At 41.6% G+C, this 20121-nt stretch overlaps 1 protein-coding gene across 4 annotated transcripts in view; it reads left to right on the top strand.

Annotated features, from left to right (window-relative positions):
• foxp4 (forkhead box P4) overlaps positions 1-20121 on the top strand; it is a 90170-nt gene that overhangs the window by 23471 nt on the left and 46578 nt on the right. For all 4 annotated transcript variants that reach the window (XM_067504467.1, XM_067504465.1, XM_067504463.1 and 1 more), the window contains exon 2: positions 10673-10852. In XM_067504467.1, coding sequence (XP_067360568.1) covers positions 10682-10852 — 171 coding nt within the window. In that variant the 5' untranslated portion in view covers positions 10673-10681. The remainder of the gene's footprint in view (positions 1-10672; positions 10853-20121) is intronic.

Raw genomic sequence — 20121 nt, 5'->3', positions numbered from 1 at the left:
TGCAGGTGCACATGTACAAGCAATGGTCTGTGTCCTACAGAATCTAATCCTCTTTACTTCCTGCTTTTCTTTGTCAGATGAACAGATCTACTGTGACTTGCTGGGGGGGAAATATAAAGGGGGGAAGGAAAAGAGAAAAAAACAAACATTTTTCCCAGGCCCCAATTAGCCCACTTTTATTGCCCCTACTGTAGATTTGCCTTTCCACTCTCCTCATTTTCCTCATCACTCTCTTTAGTCTGCTTACACAACATTCTTCAAATCACTGAGAGTGACAGGGGAGGGAGGCAGTTCCAAAAGGGAGGAAGATCCTCTTTTGCCCACTAATGTTTTTTCTTCAAATCTGTGCTTTTAGTTTAACACACATTGAGACGGAATGTGTTAAATGCGTGTGCCTACTTGTAAGAGTTTTAGTACCATATTCTTATGTCTGTGTGTGTCAGCTGCACTGTGGGATATGTGTGTTTTGTGGTTGTTGTGTTTGTACAAAATCAGTCGCCGAATGCTCACAAACAAAACAGTTTGAACCTTCCCTGCAGAAGCCATCCATTCTTAATGAGATAATGACATGCTAACACACTCACAGCAGTAGCTCTGTTTACAGATGAAGACAAACCACAAACAAGACACAGACATGCCTAGCACTTCAGCTTTCCTTTCCTAGCTGCTTTCTTCTTGCTTTTTTCCCTCTCATCTCCAAGTATGACTTTGTGCATTGGCCAAAACTCAGCTAGAATAACAGGTGGGGAACATCTTGTTGGTGTGTGTGTGTGTGTGTGTGTGTGTGTGTGTGTGTGTGTGTGCTTGTGTGTGTGTGTGTGTGTGTGTGTGTGTGTGTGCGTCTGGCGTGCATGCGTGCGTGCATGCGACTCGTGTCTGTCTAACAGGAACACATATATGCAGTAATGAGTCAGGCGCTATAATGTGGCTGCAGTCCAGATTCCCTAATACGAGAAGAATGCTGTCCATGGCATCCAGAGTTTTTCCACTGGGCTCACATATTCATCCAGCCTGTTTCCTGCCCCGGGGTCTTCCTCTCGGCATGAACAGATGAGGAGAGGGAACCCTCTGTCTCCCTCTCCCTCCCCCTGCTCTTCCGATTGTCCCTGTCCCCCTCCCTCACTACATCCTTTTTTGTCTCATCGTTTTTCTCACTTTTCCTTCCCTTCAATAAGTTAGACAGTTAATGTGGGCTGTTGGAGCTCTGTCTTTTCTTTTCTCTCTTGGACTGTGGTAGTCTGGTTCTGGAGTGACACAAGCACATGACTCACAAGTGAGTCAGACCAATTCAGGCTTATTGCTGAGGAAATGGTGGTGGATTAAGAGGAGAGGTGTTTTTCTCAGACTGGCACAGGAAAACACAAACACACACACACACACACACACACACACACACACACACACACACACATACAGAGGCATGCACACGTACAGCTGAGTGAAAAAGGAAAAAAAAATATCAGTGCTTCACTGAATCTCCAAATTAATGAAATTCTTAGTCTAGCTGTGGAGCAACTTTAAACAAATGAAGATAGAAGTTTAAAAATTCACATTCAAATACTTTAACCTTGAAATCTCCCCTTGCCAAGGCACCAACTCCCTCTTTTTTTCATCTGTTAAATGTTTGAGTGTTTGATAGTTTGAGGTCTATAGCAGAACCCGCCCGGGAATTAATGTCATTCATATGCCCTGCGGAAATTACTTTTGAAATGCATATAATCTAAAACATGCAAATGAGGCTGACTTTGTGCACCCTGTTTAATATGAATTATCATTTTCTGAATACCTATTATTACTGCGTACATTTCTCCAATTATATTGTTCTTTTTTTGTCAATTTTGCATATGGACGCACACGTGCACATCAGGAACACTGGAAACGCATGCATGCACATACTTGGTCACATGCATATGGGTGCTCGCACACACACATGCACGTAGCAGGATGTCTTTGTGATGGGTGTATTTTAATGAGGAGTAATAAGGATGGTAATGACCCAGTCCACTTCTCTCTCTCTCACTCTCTGTCTTTCTTACTCTCCCCCTCGCTCCATCTGTATTTCTCTTGCCCATTGCCTGGCACACAGCTGTGAGTTTACTTAAAGCCAATGGGAAGCGTAAGAAGCATTTCATTTAAAAGAAAGGAACAAATGTAGCTGCGTTTCGCAGATTCTGCACAAATTTACCAGTCAAAAAGTCCTTAAACAGCAAATGAAAATAACAAGGCAGGAAATACAAGTGTTGCTCATCCAATTTTCATTAACTGACTAAAATATTGATGCATTTTGCAAGTGAACAGTGCATGTTTAGTTTGTCTCTTCCTTTTCTCATTCTGGTGATAAAGCACTGTTATTAATGTCCTTGTCCAACAGGCAGACATTTTTTTTTGCTCTTTCCTCCCAAATTGAATTGAAGGCATCCCTTTTTCAAACGAATTACTCTATTAATTTATTTATACTGTGCTATAAATTATTCTATTAATATTAGCATGTTCCAAATTAGTATGACTTCTCTCAATGTTCCTTTTACTTCTATTAATTAGCATGCTTGTCAGTATAACAAAGATTTTTCTTTCTCTGATAAATTATAAAGGAGACATTTTTCAATACAATGAGAACCGCCTGAGAAATTATTAATATTTTAGTTGAGGCCTGTAAGACAAAAGTAAGGAGAAAAGATCAAGAAGAACAGAAAACTAACAGTAACATGGAGTATATTATAGTCTACCATTGGTGTGCAACAGTGTTCATTTTTATTTTGGTTTGTTGAAAGAAAAAAAATATGTGTGAGTGTATGTGTGCATACTGAATGCTCAGGGATATCATCTTGTTTTAGCACTTTTGGATAGGATGTGAATTAATTACCTCTGTAACAGCTTTGACCAAGTTCAAAAGTACTAAAATTCAATTAATTTGAAAAGTGGACATGCTATCATTTTCTCTGCATGTCTCCTTTAAAGTCTGGCCTGTTTTCACTATGGACTTATTCAATTATATTTGATTAAACTCGCTCTGATCCAATCTATTAATTAACTAGGAAATGCAAAGTGCCAACTTGAAAGCCGATGTATAAAATTATATCTTAACCACTTTCATATTTATTTATTTATAATAAATTTTGATCACGAATAAAATTGTCTCACCTTAAGGAAACTACAAGAAATTTGGCTCTTGGGATAATATAGTTATTTCTATTTATTTCACAATTTGGCCTTTTTAAGCAATAAAATATAAATTGTCCCAAATAATTAAAGTTAAGATGTTGGTCATCTTTTTTTAGTTTAGTTGAAGAATATTGTGGTCACAAATGAAGCTCTTGTTCGAATGGCAGTGTTCTGTAAATAAACCACATTTTCATATAATTAATAACATTCAGCATTCATCATTCATATGTTTTTCACAGGTAACATTAAACTTTGTGTCTGCGCACCCGCGCGCGCACACACACACACACACATTTTTCAGTCTTGAGGTTACTTGAGACTGAAAAGTGTGAACACGTAAGTATTCATGTCAACCATGTCTACAAGGTTTGTTACATCGTAGACTGAGGGTCAAACAGATCAAACTCATCCTGCTCCACATCTGTCGCAAGAAAATGAATGTTAAATCTCTATGTGCTGAAGTCTAAGTTTACTTACTTTTTTCCCCTTCATGACGTTTGCCAATTTCCCCACTGACACCTTTTCATCTCTCTGTCAAAAATTCTCCTGTTCTTCCTTTTTCTCTTTCTCTCCCCCACTGTCTCCCCATCCCCCTTCCTCCCCCTCACAGTGAAGGTCAATCTAATAAAGAGCTCTCGTAGGACGGAGCTGCTAATTGCTCGGCAGCGCTCTACCTGGTTTCAGATCCAAATAAAGGCACGTTGCCTTTTTCCGAGCTCTACTTTCGCTCTCCCTCCATTCCTCCACCTCCCCTTTTACCTCTGTTCCACCATGTTAAGTAAAATCTGAGCATTTGCTGTGTGGACTCTCATAGACTGACCTCAGCTTCCATTACCTGTCTGGACAGAAGGGAAAGATGAAGGGAAAAGTGAGGATTTTTATCCTCATGATCATAGGATGATTTCCAACTGGCACACATGGATGCGCACACGCACATCCCTAAACTTTACCTCTTTAGGAATTTGCAACCCATGATTTTAGGCACAGATAAATGAGGTGTGCATGAAGTCTGCTCCTTCTACAAATATTTGTGTGCGCAGTGTGTAAGTGTGCATATCTTTGTGTCTATCTTCAGTATTTTGAACAGACAGCAGTCTGCAAGCTGGTAAATCACTTACTGCACTCTAAAGGAAGGGTCGAGGTGAATGCAGGAGTGTATATTTGCCCCGGTCATACACACATACGGAGCGATCTCATCGGTGCGGAATGTGCTGTGTGTTTACCTATGGCTCCAGAACCCACCTGACCGAGGGACGCTAATCTTTATGGGCTCTGTAAACAGGGACTTTGTCTTCAGAGAGCTGCAGGCGGGCATACAGATACACAAATCACACGCACACGTGCACGCAGCCGCATATGCTAAAGATGAAGGAGGCATGGGGAGCATGTATGGCAGGTCACACACTGTACAGTCAATACACAGAAAAGAACACGTGCACGTGCAGAGGCTGCGTGTGCTCACTTAAAAGCTCAGACAGACTGAACACCATATGGCAGACAGTCCTGCAGTATAGAGGATGTCTACATGCTCATATAATAGGGGGAGTTCTTATCATCTGTACACTGAGCCCATCTCCTCTTCTCACCAAAAACAGTACTGGCTTCTCCATTTGCCTGCTGTTCAGCATGCTGGAGCTTGAGACTATAGGTCTGTGCTGCTAGCTTTTCTTTTCTTGGTGATGCACTTTGAAGCCAGCAGCAGCCGTAGATATTGGCCCACATCTGACTGACTATCTGTCTGCAGGATAATGAAGTTCACCTGTTAGCACTGGAGCAGGGCCAGGGCAGCCACAGACATCTAGCATTAGCCCTTTGCTGTTAGCCAACCTGTTAGCACTGGCTGGCAGCCAGAATAGCCCGGAGCAGTGCTGTTAGCTGCTAGCTTTAGCTCTGTGTGGAAGACTACCTGCCTGCCCCTGCTCTGGTATCCTTCTGCAAATCTGGCTAGCAGCATGTAGCAAAGGCCAGCTGCTGAGGAAACAACAGAACTTGGACAGTGAGGTGATGGAAACATAAGTTGTGCATTATATTTTAATGTGTCTGCTCAATGTGTGTGTTTCGGTGTGTGTGTGTGTTGGGGGGGTATTATTTTTTTGTAGCTATCATCTGACCTCATTCTCTTTATTGGAGCTAATACACATAAGCTCAGAAATGCCACGCAGATATTTTTCCTGTCCTTCGTGTCCCTTCCTTCATTCTTCTGCCATTCTTCTCAATTTGAGTGAGGTAATAGTTTCTAGGCATGTTTTATACGTACTGAAGCAGAGATCATCCAGTTAAAAAAAATTACATATATGTTTGACACAGCACTCTAGCACTTCAAATGTTTTGATAGTAAATTCAGTGCATCTAAATAAGCATTTAGGCAATGAAGGAGAAAAACAGTTAGCCTGAAGTGTGGATTTGCTACAACAAACCTCTCTTTCAGGCAGCAGTTCTTTAAATTTCGTGGAGGGTGATGCTGTTCATGGAATTGACTTGTCTTGACACACAAAAGTTTATTTCATTAGTTAAATAGTTAAATATGTTTTACATGAAAAGATAGAGTAAGGTGCTATGTGGCCTTCTCTTGTCAATGTTCTCCTTATTAGCTTTTTGTTCCTGTTAATCTTTAGTATAGTAGTGTTTGACTGTCCTCACCTATAAAATTCACTCGTATCGAACACAATGACAATAAAGTGTTTTATGCTTATATTTCAGCATAAGGTGTGTAAAAGGTGCACGATTCTAGTGCCAGCTCTGCCCTGAAACTATAATTATAAAAAGAACAGCTTGTCTTTCCAAGTCTGCAACCATTGTTTACTTTACTCTTTTAATTTCTTTATCCCTTCGCACACACACTTTTCCCATTTAATTCTGCTCAGTAATTCCGGTTGCCTCTCTCACACATGAGCCTAAGAGCTTATTCAAAGAGAACCTAGAGCCCAGTACTGATAGTTGGGTTTGTTCTGGGGTTTGGACTTAAAGCAGATTCCCTTTGGGCCAGTGTTTTGCTTGATTTTGTGCAGTCTTTTCCAGCTTGCAGGATGTGAGAATATGGGTGTGTAAGTGTTTACCAAGTTAAGATCTGCCTGTGTGTATGTTAGTGTTCATGTCGCTGTCAAAGCATAAAAAAACTAAGGCTCTGTGATGCTTGAAAGACAAATACTGGAGCTGCTGCACTGACACTAGGACATTTGGTGGACACCTTTGTGTGTTTGTGTGCGTACGTGTATGTGCGTGTGTGCGCACGCACGTGTTTGCGTGCGTGCGCTTTTTTAGTTCGAGACTGTCAGTTATAATGAAACGAGGCTCCTTTGGGTGTAACAGCTAAACAAAATATTTTATGAATCCACACAGCCACTCATTGTCAACAGAGGCTCCTTAAATTCTGTTTCCTGATTACAAAACAGGTTAGGGCTCCAATTCCTCAGATTTCTATCTCAGGAAGAGTGTCTCTCTTTCTCACAAATATTGATTGAACCATCAAAGATTATAGAAATAACCTATGTGAATTCTATTTCAGGAGGAAAACTTTTTCAGCGTTTTCAAGGGTTGAACCTTTGCACTAGTTACCAAGCATAACCAGAGGGAGAAAGACAAGCAGAGAGTATGAGAGAGACAGATAATTCAAGAGTCAGATGAAAGTAGATAGATGATGGAGTGTAGATACTAGTGCAGACAATTTTTTTCCCTTACCGCATCCCTCCTTCTCCCTCCTCCCCTCACTCTCCATTCCACCCCTATTCCCTTAGTTCTTTGCCTAATAAGCAGCGTTCCTGCGAGCTGATGCAAGGCGGAGGAAACAGAACAGGCGTTCTGGGACTGCTGGAAATATTCCCACACGAGACATAACATGATAAAGACTTATTATCTCACTAAGCTGCTGTAAACACAGATGTACACATAAATACACACTGTACACAACTCTCTCCCTCTCTCTCTCACAAACACGCACACATTCACAGAAAGTGAAAAGTGTCTGGCTTTACTGTTCTGACAAGCAGTGACCAGGAGGAATCTGACAGGGCCAATCCCTCCAACAAAGCCTCAGAGTCAGCCGTGGTGAGCCAGCTCACTGGGCATTTGGCTCGGCTCGTTGGAACACCACACACCCAGAGCAGTGAGAAGGAACAGAGGGAGAGTTGACTTCTCATTATTATTAGTGCTAAATTTTTCAGGAACATCTGCACAAGCTACGTGTCGAAACAGGATTCATCTGAGCACCTCTCCACTCATCAATCACGCCAGACACACACATAAACACATGCACCTAGCGTTTGCTGTGAGCTAATCCAATACAGTACAAAGGTATGTGTCAGCCTCTTAGACAAACACACATGTACCTGTATACACCAGAGTCATGAGAAACATGTTGAGTCCCATTTTCTTTCTTCTTTCCTCCATCCCAATTAAAAGGCAGAAGAGACCTTTTATTTTGCTCTCTTCCAAACACATTCTTTATCTCTCTGATCTGGGCTCCTCCCTCTCTTGCTCGGTCCCCTTAGGGCAGTGAGAATATCTTTTCCCCACGTACTCGCAGGTCAAGGGTTCAGCTGGAGGGGGTCTGAGCATGTAAAGAGTTTGAGAGAGGGAGAAGGAGGTGCGCAGAAAGAGTGAGTAGCGGGTTGAGGCAGGCCTTTGCACGGGCAGCTTCTCATCGCTGCCAGAAACACTTACTTTAAAAGCAGTGTGTGTGTGTTTGAGTTTTTGTGTGTGTGTATCATATCCCTAATCAGAGACTTCAGAGTAGATTTATGCCCCTGCCTTTTTCCCGACCTCTATTACACCAGCTTATATACACCCATTACAGGATATGACAAAGTACACAGCCTTTAAAGGAGCATACCACACTGCCTGTGTGTGAAAGAGAGGGCATGCGTCTTTACACACTCCCCACTTTCCCATTAGGTCCTTGTCCACCTGTGAGCTCTATCTCTCTGTCTGCCTTTATCGCTCTTTCCCTCATTGCTAATAAGGTCAATGACGAAGAGTTAGAAGCAGATGGGTGTACAGTACATTACAGCACAGCACAGTATAATGTGGGCCAAATAACAGGCCGGTGATTCATGCTTAGTGAGACGTGTGATGATGTGAGGAGTTTCTACTGCAGTGCAAAGTCAGTGGACTGTGCGGTGGGATCTGTTGATCACTCAGCACTATGCTTTGCTTCATAATCTTACCTCAGGGAGCAGTTTGACCTATCTGGGGTGTGGACAAAGGCAGAGGAAGCTGGAAAGAGGAAGAATGAAGCAGGGGAGACTGTGTTGGGAGGAGGAGTGAGGTTAGAGTTTAAGTGACTAGCTTTAAATGTCAGAGTACCGCTTTACTTCTCAGTCTTAACTTCACTGGCATATGGGTGCCAGGATGGGAGACAGAAGAGAGTCAATGGGGAGGAAAAATGCTGCACTGTGATTTATGGTTTATAAATGGCACAGCTTGTTAGTTTTAAACTGGTAATGTCAGTCTGTAAGCACTCTGTACATTTAAAGGTTTAGTTTGTTTGTTTAGAATTAAAAAGCACATCTTGCAACAGTAAATTATGTTGCCCAGTTGTCATAGAAATACAGTACTCATCCATGTTGGCTTAAAAGTTGCAATAAAAGTTCATTTTTGACCTTGGAAAAAGTAGTTGATAAAGACAATATTAATACATTCAAACATGCAGAAAAAGAAATGCAGCTTTTCTACCTCAGCGGCATGAAGTTATACAGATTTCCTAGTTTTGTGTGCCAAGCCCTTGAGAAATCTGCCTCTGAAATGTCTGCTATTATATGAACAATTGTAGTGTTTGGATTTTTTGTTTTTCCTAAAATCCCTTAAATCATTGAAAGGTGGCTGCAACAAAGTAGTGTTCTTTACCAAAAAAGGTAAAGATTTCTTTGGATAGGATTTAAGTATAATTGAGGGTGGATGCTCAATCGATAGAACATAGGGTTGGGATACAGACGGCAGCGGGATTGAACCCCACCCAGCCAGGTGCGGCCCTGGATAAAAGCCCGGATAAAAAAAAAATGGGTTGAGGCAGGAATCCAGTGAAATATGGTGCATCCAGTGTAAAAAAAACTAATGCCAAATCATGGTACAGGACATGATCCGCTGTGGTGACCCCTGAAGGGACAGGCCAAAAGCCGTTGATCTTTTTGAGGATTTCAGTGTAACTATGGCATTTTTGTGTTTGTGTAAAACACAAATTGCTGTAAATGTATATTTGTCAGTGCACTGGTAGCACAAACAAAAATCTATTAATCTCCATTGTATTGGGGCAACACCAGGAAATTAATTAGTAGGTGCTATATCTTGAAACCTAGGGAAATGGATCTGAAGTATTTACATGGCCAGGCATCAGCTAGACAATACATTTGCCATGATTTGGGTGAATTGGCCCTTTAACATTCATTCGTGCGCACACACACACACTCACACCTGCTCAGGTCCCTGTCCTTCTGCAAACATCTGGCAGCATTCCATTAACAAAGCCACAAGCGTTCAAACTCACCCTCACCTGCTGTCACCGGCTCAGCACACACAGGCACACACACACGCATTCAGACACTCACAGAAGTTCACCTGCTGTTGCCTCAGAGGAAAAGAAAAGCTAGATTCTGTCATGAAATGCCTTTTATTGTTTCCCCAGAAGGCATGGGTTGTACGCCTCTGAAAAACACGCATACACACACAGACGGCTGGTAGAATGCCTCGATGGCGTTTTGTGTACCCACTCCGGGTTGCTGAAATAAAAGCAGTAGAACTTTCCCCTTTAAAACTATGTGCTTGTGTGCGTTAATTTCTAAAACTGGATGAGGCAGAAAGACGAGATTGAGCTTGTCATTAGGAGTTCACAGCCTGCGTGCTTGTATGAAGGTTTGTTTTGTTTTGTGTTAGCTGCGTTGTGTGCTCTGTACGCCCGTGTCTGTGTGTGTGTGTCTCTGTGTCTCCTCTCTCCCACGCTCAAGCTCCTAACGATGGCAAATGTGCCTGTGTGTTTGTGAGGCGTTGTTTCTCAAAAACAACAACACATCCAGGAACGGCTCGTTTTGTCGGGTTTTGTGGAAGGAACACGCTCTAATTAGAGATTCCCTATGAAGGTGCATCAAACAGATCTTTCTCAAAGACAAACCTGCACAGCGCACACATGCCACCTCTTATTATCGTAGAAATGCGTGTGTTATTTAACTATATAGCAGAGTATTAACAGCCTTGTCAGTTTAGATTTGCTGCACATCTGATCCTAATCCATGCGTATGCTTCTAGACCTACATTTACGTGTAGACAATAAAACATCTGTGTTGTGGCCACTTGGGCATGTTTGTGTGTGGGTGGTTGAAGACCAAAAGCCCTTTTTACAAAGTACACATGCACAGACACATGCACATAAGCACACATTTCACTTTTTTATCTCAGTGTGTGTTTACTTTAGTCTCCTGCCATGTTTGTTCTCTCAGATGGGAGCAGGCTTTCTACTCAAACTGCTCAGGTCACTTTTATTCAATCTGTGCTGTCTTGCCTCCTCCCACTTCTCCTTCCTTAGGTGCCAGTGATGATGGTGGAATCAGCCTCTGAGACCATTCGAACAACGCCATCCAACCAGAACGGAGTCAGCAGCCTCAGTAGCCAGTCAGATGGAGGGGGTGGTAGAGAGGGCGGATCTAATGGAGACACCAATGGAGAGATCAGCCCAGTCGACCTCCTGCACCTGCAACAGCAACAGGTGCGCATGGGGCACGTCATGCATGAATTTGATACTTTGTTTGCATATCTACCAGAATGTATGTGTTTATGGCACTTGTTTTGTAACACATCGCACTCGTGCAACACGTGAATACAGTATGAACGGTACATTATCTAGAACATCATGTACACAATAGGCTGTTACATAATATACAGATGTGACAACAAGTAGCTGGATAGACTCTGGTGATTGTCAACCTTGCATGTAGGAACAGTGAAAAGTTCTGACAGGTTGGCTCGCTGATGCTTTAATTATCTACTGTTCATAATTTGCCAACAAATTCCACTGGGACATAGTTCGCCATAGTAATGCATACAAATAGAGTTCCCACTGAGAAAAAAAAATTGCCTGAGAAAAAAACCGGAGCATGTACCTGTCATTCAACTACTATATGGGTGAGAAGCCATTTTGTCCTGTTGTGGATGTTTAAAATTCTCACTGTGGCATGCAAACACATGTTGCATATAGGATTCAGATGCTAAACAGTGTGAGTGGTCATAGTTATGTTCTCTTTGTTTTATTTTTTTCACTGATCCATGGAGTAGTGTTTATGTGTGTTTGACACGTCAGCATGTATGTGTCTAGTAATGCCATTTATCTTGCCTCCTGTGCGTCACTCCCCCCACCCTTCTGCTCCACACACACATACACACTGGCCACGGTGTCAAATGGAAATTCCAAACTTCCCGGAACATCTTGGATGAAATTCTACATTTTTATTTCTCATTCCCCCCCAAAATCCACAAAGCTCTTCTGTGATTCCTCTGAGAAGGAACCAGGCCGACAGTACATGACACACACATAAACACACACAAAAGTATTTGAAAATGTTTTTTCACCTCTGTATTAGTTATCTGTCCATAACCACGAAAAATGTTGGATGGAAGCACATTCATGATTTTACTGACTGTGGCAGCTGTTGATTAGAAAACAGATTAAGATATTTTCCAATTAATATATTAGTTATACAAGCATACAGACAGAATCTCTCTCTCTCTTGTGCTCTTTGTGTGTATATGTGTGTGTATACAGTATGGTGTTTCCAACCTTCAGTGACTGTCTTTGAGACCACCTGACATTGTAGTAGCTGAAACCAGGGAGTAAAAAATAGGGCTTCTCCCCCACTGCTAAAATTATTCCCCCTATGTGGAACGATGGAGTCTTAGGTGAATGAATAACAGTTAAGGCCCTTTACTCCTGTCCTGGTTTCCCTCCTTCTTCCTCTGACTGCATCCTCACCCTGCTTCCTCAGCAACCTTCAGTCGTGCACACGCACACCAAGCTTTGCACAAATGCTTATACATAAACACCAAACCTGTGGCTAACACAAAGCCGGTCTTTATTCTCTTGGACATGTCTCTGCTCTCTATGTTTTTGCACCTGTGTGTGTGTGTGTGTGTGTGTGTGTGTGTGTGTGTGTGCGCACTGGTATTTCCTCTCTTGAGCGAGTTACCAACCACAAACATACCTCCCTCTCTCTTTCCATCTTTTTCTCTTCCTCTCTTTCACTGAACTATTTTTCCTTCTATCCACTGTAGACCATGAAAGACAAGCACAACCTTTCCTCCAGATCCCAAACCAGCCTCAAAAACACACGTGTAGCGGTAAATACACAGTCATTTACTGCAGTAATACTCTGTATAGTGCTTTCTGTTAATTCCAATATGCACAGATTGACAAGACTCATTTGTCATAACCTACAGGTGTATCAGTATAAATATTTTTTGAAATTCTGGAACTGCATAGACTTGAGTAGACATAGACCTGCCTTTGGTAACATCCCACTTCCACTTCTTTTATCTCATGCTTATTCATTATGAGAATTTTATGCCCAATTATACTATTTAAAAGTTCAAACTTTATCCGCATTTATTTCTTTTAAATTCTATGCCATGAAATGTTTACAAATATGTTAAAATGAGATGAGTAGATATTATTTATTACACTTAACCATTTCAGGCTTGATAATTTTTACTAAGTTAAATCAAATATTGAGCAATATTGTTTTTTAATAAATCTTAACTATCATATCAAGTAGACTTTTTAAAGCTGTCAAGTTTTAGCTTTAGTCCGACTTTCATAAAATCAGCATTGTTTGATACAGACAGCCTGAAAGTCTTAGATATACTTCCTCCTCCTCCTCCTTCTTGTTCCTTTCTCTTCCACGCTTGAGTCTCTCACCTGAAGGTGTAGTGCAGACCAGTGTTGGTGCTTAAACACCATGCCAGTGCGCACTGAAGCAGAAAAGACACACACACAGTCGCAGAACTTCTGACAGCGCGGTGTTGTCAGAACACAAAGCCGTCTTTTCCTTGGCCCTTTGGGAACCTGAGAGAAATCACTGCCATCTCTAACCATCAAACCCCTCCACCGGCCTTTCTCAGAGTGTCTCCATCTTTCTCTGACTTTTTTCTGCCTTTTTAAAAAATGTTTTATAGATAGATAGATAGATAGATAGATAGATAGATAGATAGATAGATGTCATTGTCTTTAGATGGATTAAGTAGCATTGGTCAGAATGGGGAAACACCAGAATTTCCAGAGGAAAGAGAGGTAAAATGAGGGGCAGAGAGGCAGCACATTAGGAAATGTGTGTGTGTGTGTGTGGGGGGGGGGGGCAATGGTGGGCTAGGGCTAGAGAGGAGAAATAGAGGGATGAGGGAGGGGTGTAACTCTGAGACGTGTCAGAAAAGGGCGCCTGGGCCTCCCTGTGGAATGTGGCCTGTCTGCCTCCCCAGAAAGAGACGAGCAAGAGAGAGGGAAGAAAGAGGGAAGAAAGAGAAGAGGGGGTGAAGACCACTTCTGCCCCATCATTGAGTGGATAGAAGAGTGAGGAGGGGAGGGAAGGAGGGAAAACAAAGAGCAGAGTTATATAGTAGAGCGAGAGGAAGGTGAGGTGGAAAAGTGAGAGTGCATTGGAGAGTAGATGGCACTTTAGTGAGGTGCTGGGCACGGGTGTAGACATGAAATGATGCATAGCAGAGGAGAAATATAAGCAGGATAAAGCCTAACAAACCTCAAACTGTGTGTGTGTGTGTGTGTGTGTGTGTGGCTGGGTGTAGGGTGCTCTGACGAGAACCAGGTGTCTTCAATTCTTGCCTTTACTCTATGTCTCTCATCCCCTTTGCAGTCCTCACTTAAATTGCCGTCACTCCCACTCCCTCCTCTGTTCTCACCCATTTCTGTCTCCTCCTTTTCCTTTCCCATCAATTAATTGCTTCAGGTGTTCCAGCAGTTACAGTAATACTGGCTGGTGATGACTGGATGAGAAGACAGGAAAGTAAGAGGGTGAATAAGGAGAAAGAGATGGTTACAAAAAGGTGCTGCTTCCTCTTGGGAGTGCCACTCATCAGTCAGCTAAATCAGCCACATAGTGGTCTTTTCCTTCTTCTCTTTACTCTTTTTCTCGCTATCTCTCTCCCTTGCCCTTAACCCACTATTACGTGCAAATACAAAGTGAGAGGTGGATTTTAGCGGTGGTCTCCCTTCCCGACGGGTTAAAAGGGAACATTGGTTGAGAAAAAGGCAGTTTTAGAAATTGGTTTGGAGCTTCGATCCCCACTCCCATTTGTCATGTTCTATTTTTTTCATCAGTGCTTCCCTCTTTTTGCGCTCACACATGCTTACGCTCATACATACTGACAATTCTCTTTCTCTCTCTCTCTCTCTCTCTCTCTCTCTCTCTCTCTCTCTCTCTCCCTCTCTCTCTCTCTCTCACACACACACACACACACACACACACACACACACACACACACACACACACTTAGACACACACAAACACATAGGCAGTCACACACATGCACAGAGCTGATGAGAGTTAATGAAGGGTGTAATTAAGGAGCCACAGTGATGACTGGAGATCAGGGGGAACCGATACTGATCTCAGATATACACAAACACTGATGAAAGATAACTGTTTTGTGTGTGTGCACATGTGCTAAAGTGTGCATTTGGATTTGATGCTTGGAGTGCTTTGCAGACAGATGTATGAAACTGGTGTGTGTGTTAACAGATGATCAGAGATGCTAGATGATTCAGATAACATATGGCTTCCTTTTAGATTGGCTAGACTCGGTAATTATGACCTCTATTGATGGAGGTGGGGAGGTTTTGTGATGTATGTCAGTCTACAGCTTTGCTTTTTAGGCCTTTGCTAAATTATGGGAGGTGAATGTTGGTCACTGGGACAGTTATATCCTGTTTGACCTCCAGCTCTCCAATAGAGTTCACTTTCAGGTCAATAGCATAGATGAGGGGAGAGCCAAAGATGAAGAGAAAGAGGTCAAGAAAAAAGAACATATTCAGACAAATTTTCTGGTTTGTTAGTGCAGTGGTATTTGAAGTAGTTACATTATATGTCTGAATTAAAATTTGCATACTCATCACAGGTTGTCCTTTATGTGTATCTGTGTGTATAATTTGTCTGTCTGCACGTACAACATGTAAGTTTATGTCTGCGTGTGTGAGTGTCCATCTGTTGTGCGTGCGGGCCAGTAAATCAGTCCCGGGCCTGAGTGCTGTCACCTCCTAAAAGCTTTCCCTTGGTCTGGGCTAGGGCTTGCTCTTTCTGTTTGAGGTCAGTGTAGTTCACAGGTCCCCACAGGTCATGCTGAGACAGAGGACTGGCAAGTTGGGTTGCCTAGCATCATAGAACACCCACTGCCATTACTGCGCTGACACAAAGGGACCTATAGAATGTCAACTTCCTCCAAGAGTCTTAAAAACACCAGCAGTTCAATTTATCTGTCTTCTTTGACTTTCACTTCCCTTTTTTCTTTGCCCAGTCAATCTTTCTCTATATGAATCAATATATATATTGATCAATAGACATTTTTAAAAATTATTTTGGCATGCGTCCATTTCTTAAACTTTATTTTTTTTGAACTTTCTTTTTTTTTTTGAAATGTTGCAAGATAAGTGTTTCACACGTCTCCCTTTCCGTATATTTGTTGTTCTGCAATTTTCTTCACACATTCAGAGTTAATTCTGAGATGCTGTATTTATGACTGCTCATAAAATATTTTTACTGCTTTTTCCAGTTAGGCCATTGAGTGTTGCAGAATTCACGTGTGTGTTTCTGAGCAGATTTTTGTTCTCGCATTCACAGTCTTTTCAGTTTCTTTATGCTCTAAGGCACTACTACGACCTCTATATATACATTCATTTTCTGAAAACAGTGTAATGTTTTTTAGGCACAACCCTCATTTTACACATTTTTGAAATCATAGCTAACAGATCATATTCGCAGGACTATAATTGTCAAATCGGCTAAAAAATAACATTTATTGTTTAAATTGTTTCACAGAAAAATGATGCTACAAGTACTTTGGATACAGAGTAGATGGACAGGACACATGGTCACGGCTGGTTGACCCAACCAGAGAATAGAGAAAAGAACAGAATAGACAAATATCAAGACAAAAAAAGGATGTATGTGTATATTTGTGCTTGTCCTGTCTCTGTTGTGGAGACAGAGTTATAAACACACATCCTTTGGCACCTGAAGGGGTTAGGTTTGATCTGGTTGTCATGGGAGTGTTTGGTAGCTTTTACACAGTGTAGGCATAGCTGTGCTTTCAGGTAAATAACACAGAGATGTTGACACACATCTCATCACACATTTTCTTGAGACGTTTCTGAGAGTGAAGCAGTCAATTGTAGACTCTCGCTCTTTAGAAGTATCACGTTGGTGACTGGGGCCTTTTTAAGAGGTCATAGGTCAGCGAGCAAAGCCGCATGACCTCATTACTATTACTGGTCAGTGAAACAGGGATGTGACTGTGATTATGTGTGTATGGGTGCCTGTTCACATTGCTCACTATCCACTGCTTTCTTCATCAAAAAGCAACGTCGTAATTGGTTTTAATTGAAGGCTGTACTGATTCAGAGTTCATTAGGAGCACAGCACTCAAACACCCACCCCCACATACCCAAAAAGGTCACACAAAATCTCGGTTGTTTTGTCCTCTGTTTTTTAAAATGCTTGCACCTTCATTCCCTTATTCCGGACACACACACAGAGACGGACACCAATAGTGCAACAAGGGAAAGTGAAGAGTATAAGACAAAATGTGCAACGCTTACAAGGCTGTTAAGCAAGTTGTTACCCTGGAAACAGTTGAGAGCCTGGGTTGCACACAATGAACACACACATATGCACCCCAAACACACAATGGTTGCAGAGGCCTAAAGTGTAGCTAATTAGCTAGTCTGCGCTGGTCCTTTGTGTGAGCCATTTTGAAGGAGAGATTAGAGTCAACAGGGAGGAGACGAGGAATGTAGCTCTTCCCTCTCTCTTTCTCCTCTTTGCTTTCTTCTTGAGCTGTGGGACATAGCTTGGCGCCCCTTTTCCCACCTAACTGACAAAATGAATTTGTTGTCTTGTTTGTGAACATTTCGATAATTCAGAGCATGAAAAAAAATGTCAAGTGTGGGCAAAGTTCCTTGAGAAAAAGTGAGGTAGCACTTACTAATGAAGGCTTAAATAAGTAAATTATAAATAAATAATAACAAGCATATGACAAACTTCTATTCATGTTTCTTTTTCTTTGCTTTTAATTTGTGGCCAAGTAAAAGTAAAATATCATACTATTATACTTTTTTTTACATATTTCAATGTTTTATAATTTATGTTGTGAAAACCTTCATTATTGAAAGTGCATGCTGTGTATGCATTACTGTAAACTTGCAAAATGCTGAAAGTGCACGATGTGAATGCATAACTGTAAACTTGTAAAATGCTGAAAGTGCACATTGTGCATTACTGTAAAACTGTTACAAAATTCTATATTTTGAACATGAGACTCATCTTCAATCTACTCTGATCCACCCAGCCTCCTCTGTCCTCACTTTGGTATGCTCCTCCCAGTCTCAAGCTACATTTAATACTGTAATAAGGTTCCAAATTTTACAAATCAAATAGAAGCCGTTGAAATTTACTAATTGATTAGTAAAGAAAGGCTTGGTCAGAAGCATGTAGAAGCCAGTAATTTTAAATCCCAGGTTGGGTGGATTTTTCTATTAAAGAAAATGTACATACTTTATCTTACTAAATAGATACTAAATAAGGGTTGAACCAATCAGTATCATCCCAAAGCCTCCTTTAACACACTGGTAACTGGTGGTGAATACCTGGCCTTTGTTGTCTAGCTGATGTCTAGCAGAGTCACCCCTTTCCCAAATCCTTAAACTACATGTAAGTAAAACAAATGTCAAAAGTCATGTTAGAAAAGTTAACTAAATCAATAAAACCCTGTTCAAAATTTTTAAAATATAGAGAAAATAGAAAATTGTTTTGGACTTTGAGGTATTTTAAATTGAAAAAATGTGCATGTTCACATCTGGCTGGATTGACCCTTTTACTAAATTACGTAGCCCAGCACCCCTACACACAAACACACACACACAGAAACACACACTTCTCTATTTGCCTTGATTTCCCACCCTCTACTCCTGCATCTCATTTAAGGGAAGTTAAAGATTTTGTGCTTGTTTAAAAGTTTGTACAACAGCCAGCCTTTGTTGTGCCTTGCTCACTTCTGGTGTGTGTGTGTGTGTGTGTGTGTGTGTGTGTGTGTGTGTGTGTGTGTGTGTGTGTGTGTGTGTGTGTGTGTGTGTGTGTGTGTGCGTACGTGCGTGCATGTGTGTGGTAAGGGTGGGTGTGAGGGTGTGTCCATCTCCATCTCTACAGCCACAACCAGGTGTAAAAACTCTCTGAATCAAAGACATGAAAGAGTTTTTTTCCATCGAAGGAGGCTGGCAGGCTAATACTTTTACAGACCGCTGACTAGAAACAAGTTTTTCTGTTTAACCAATAGGCATCTATGTGTGCTCATCTGTCTTTGTGTGTATGTGTTTGTGTATGCATGTGCACATGGCAGACAGTCTCTGTTTGTGTATGTATGTGTTTTCCCTCTGTCTCCTGAGCTGAGTCTTGGCAGTGTCTTACATGTGTTATTAGTTTAATTTTTTTTGGGGGGGGGGTTATTAATAATAACAGTTAAACAGTTTCCATATGTGAGGCCTGGTTGCCAGGCTAGTGCTATCCTCACATGGGCTTGCCTCCCTCAATCTCCCCTCTCTGGACTTGCTCTTGTTGGGCAAGAGAAGCAGCTAATCTCTTGAAGTGACCCTAATAAGACCCATCTCCAAATTGGCATTGTCTTCTCAGGAGCATGACCAAATAACTGCCCTACCTCTACAAGATGAGGGCTTAATATTACATGTACACTGTGTGTGTGTGTGTGTGTGTGTGTGTTTTCCGCTGTGGGCTGGGTTTGTCTGGAGTGAGACCTTCCTCTCCTGCCAAACGAGCTGTGTTGAAAACCGCAGAGAAACGGCATATGTGTAGATAATGTATGACGTGTATTTTTGTGTGTGCAGAAGGAAACTGCTGTAGAGCTATTTGCCATCAATTAGCCGGCTGGACTGAGATGAGGCCCACAGCATAGAGGCAGCTGCTTTTATATTTTTTATGAAGGGGGTTCCTCTCTGTTTTTGTCCATGCTCACCTCATCATTATCTTTAATTGTCTATCACTCGATGTCCTTTTCTCTTCACTTAACAGAAAAAAGCTGACAGCATCTTTTTTCTATGTTAGATTTTTTTTCTATGTGCACATATGTAAGTAAGATGTAAGTGTGTTTATGTTGATGAATTGTATCATGATATAGAGCAGTCCTGGGTATTCAGTCAGCTTCTTTTTACAGCCGTGCTATACCCCTGTGAATCAATAGAAACATTAGATGAGTATAGGGACATAGTTGAAGGGGAGAGGTTTTCTCGTTTCACTGAACAGTTTTGAACTGAAGAGAACCATCTGGAAAACGGCAGAGTCCCTGAAGTTTAGAACAGGTCCCTTTTGTGAAAAATAGGATGTGAAAAAAAAAATCTAAAATCGGCCAGGGTTTTCAAACATTACAGCATATTTTGAAGTTCTTTTGGAGTTTGTGAGTTTTTATTGCATTGGCTCTTGAATGCGGTCTTTCCTCTCTTTAATGGTCAGTCTGGGCCCAGAGAAGCTTGCTTCAGCCATTTTAAAACCTCAGCTCTAAAACGGTGCCCTTATATTGCGGAAACATTACATTAAATAGTTGAACAGGATTGTGCCTGGCTGGGGTTTCTGAAGGTGTCCTAGATAGATCCAGCTTGACTGCAGCCTAAACAGATTATAACCTGGGTTATGTAGGTGGACAACTGGTTTGAAGTCCACGTTGCTATGAGCAAAAACAAATGGTAGGATAGCT

The sequence above is a fragment of the Channa argus genome, chromosome 5 (genome assembly GCF_033026475.1).
Source record: "Channa argus isolate prfri chromosome 5, Channa argus male v1.0, whole genome shotgun sequence".
NCBI classification, from domain to species: Eukaryota; Metazoa; Chordata; class Actinopteri; order Anabantiformes; family Channidae; genus Channa; species Channa argus.
Note: the sequence above shows the minus strand (reverse complement) of the source record. Positions and strands in the feature narration are given on the sequence as shown.